The sequence below is a fragment of the Pygoscelis adeliae genome, unplaced genomic scaffold, assembly GCF_000699105.1.
Source record: "Pygoscelis adeliae isolate BGI_AS28 unplaced genomic scaffold, ASM69910v1 Scaffold1123, whole genome shotgun sequence".
NCBI lineage: Eukaryota > Metazoa > Chordata > Aves > Sphenisciformes > Spheniscidae > Pygoscelis > Pygoscelis adeliae.
The window spans coordinates 30,131-31,715 of record NW_008824507.1 but is presented as its reverse complement, the minus strand read 5'-3'; the positions used below and the strand labels follow the sequence as shown (position 1 = coordinate 31,715).

Below are 1,585 nucleotides of genomic sequence, written 5' to 3'. Positions count from 1 at the left end.
CCTTGGGTCGTTTCTGCCGTAGCCGCCTTGGGACGCTTGGTAGGAGCTGGGGGGGCCGCTGTAATTTTGGCCTGAACCGGGGGAGTTGTAGTTGGACTGAGAGGAGTATCCACCTGCGGAGGGGGGAGAAGGGAGAGAGAAGCTCCGTTACGACGATGGCGGCGGCGTGAAAGAAAAAGCTGTTTTAATGCAGAATCAGAGCTTTTACTCCGATCCGGGACCCGCTGCCGCTGCCACGGCAGGAGCACACGCAGATGTGAAGACGCCGCCCTCCCACAGAAAAATATATAGGGAAGTGTCGTATACTGACCTTGCTTACCTTGGTACGAGGACCCTCCGCCCCCAGATCCTCCCCCATAGCCACCGTGTGAACCGGTGTTGTAGGAGGCGCCTCCCGAGTAGTTATTGCCTCCGCCTCCGCGGCCGCTGTTGCCACCGTAACCTGGAAGGGAGAACGTGGTGAGCACGGCCGGTCTCCCCCGGCGGCAGCAGCTCTGCCTTCGCCGGCGCCCAGCGAGGGGGTTTCGTCTGCTGTTAGCAGGGGAAGGGACGGTTATTCGAGGCGAGGCGACGGCCAGGGCCTCAACGAGCAAAAGCTCTCCCTCTTCCCGTCTCCTTGGGCTGCCAAAAGCGCCAGGCAGAGCTCTGGCTGTCGGGGCAGCGGTGGGGTTTCCCCACGGCCTGCACGAGCACGGACGATCCACGCCGAGGAGCGCGCAGATCCTAAGCGCTCACCTAGCCGACGCAGAAAGCAAAGGCTCGATCACGAAATAGTAACTCGGAGCAGAGCGGGCGATTCCACCTTCGTCCTCCAAAACGCGAGTGCATCTCCTCGGGGAGCAGGAGACCAGCAGGTTTCCCGGCCAGTTGTTGATCTCGTCCAATTAAATCAACTAAACCCGAGCGCTTTAAGCCCTCCGAGTTCGTGGCATCGTGGGGGGGTTCGGGTGGGAAAGGACCTCGGAGCTCATCCAGTCCAACCCCCCCCTCCCCAAACCGTGGGCGGGGACGTCTTCGCCCCCAGCGGGTCGCTCGCAGCCCCCTCCGGCCTGACCTTGAACGTTTCCGGGGCGGGGAGGGGCCCCCCACCGCCTCTCCGGGCGACCCGGGCCGGCGTCTCGCCGCCCTCGGCGTAAAGAATTCCGGCCTCGGGCCCGGTCTGAACCTCCCCTCTCTTAGTCGGGGACCGTTCCCCCTCGGCCCGTGGCTACGGGCCCGACTAAGTTATTCCTTTGTGCAGGACCTAGCGCCTACAGAGCGCGTGTGTTTCCCAATTACCCAAAATTCACGTTTTACTCCCCAGATAAGCAAGCCAGCACTCACTGAATTTGCTCTCGTAGTTGTAATCGGAGCCTCCGCCGCCGGGCGAGTTGTAGGAATTGGAGTAGGAGGAATAGTTGCCTTGGCCGTGGTTGTAGCCTTTCTGTTTGCCCTGCGGCGGGCCGTAGTTACTGTACTGGTTCTGGTTGTAGGACTGCTGCTGCTGGCCCTGGTGGGACTGATACCCCGAACCGTAGGAAGGTTTTTGCTGCCCTCCGTGCTGCTGTTTCTTTCCGCCGTGTTTGGGAGGAACCGGCGAGTTGTA

At 61.6% G+C, this 1,585-nt stretch overlaps 1 protein-coding gene across 1 annotated transcript in view; it reads right to left on the bottom strand.

Annotated features, from left to right (window-relative positions):
• Window positions 1-6: 6 nt before the first annotated feature.
• The window catches only part of ILF3 (interleukin enhancer binding factor 3, 90kDa), a gene marked incomplete at its 3' end in the record, with an annotated part of 16,218 nt that continues 14,639 nt past the window's right edge, over window positions 7-1,585 (bottom strand). Inside the window, exons 18-20 of the mRNA XM_009321552.1 lie at window positions 1,324-1,583; window positions 311-442; window positions 7-113 (exon numbers count right to left, since the gene is read on the bottom strand). Coding sequence (XP_009319827.1) covers window positions 7-113; window positions 311-442; window positions 1,324-1,583 — 499 coding nt within the window. The remainder of the gene's footprint in view (window positions 114-310; window positions 443-1,323; window positions 1,584-1,585) is intronic.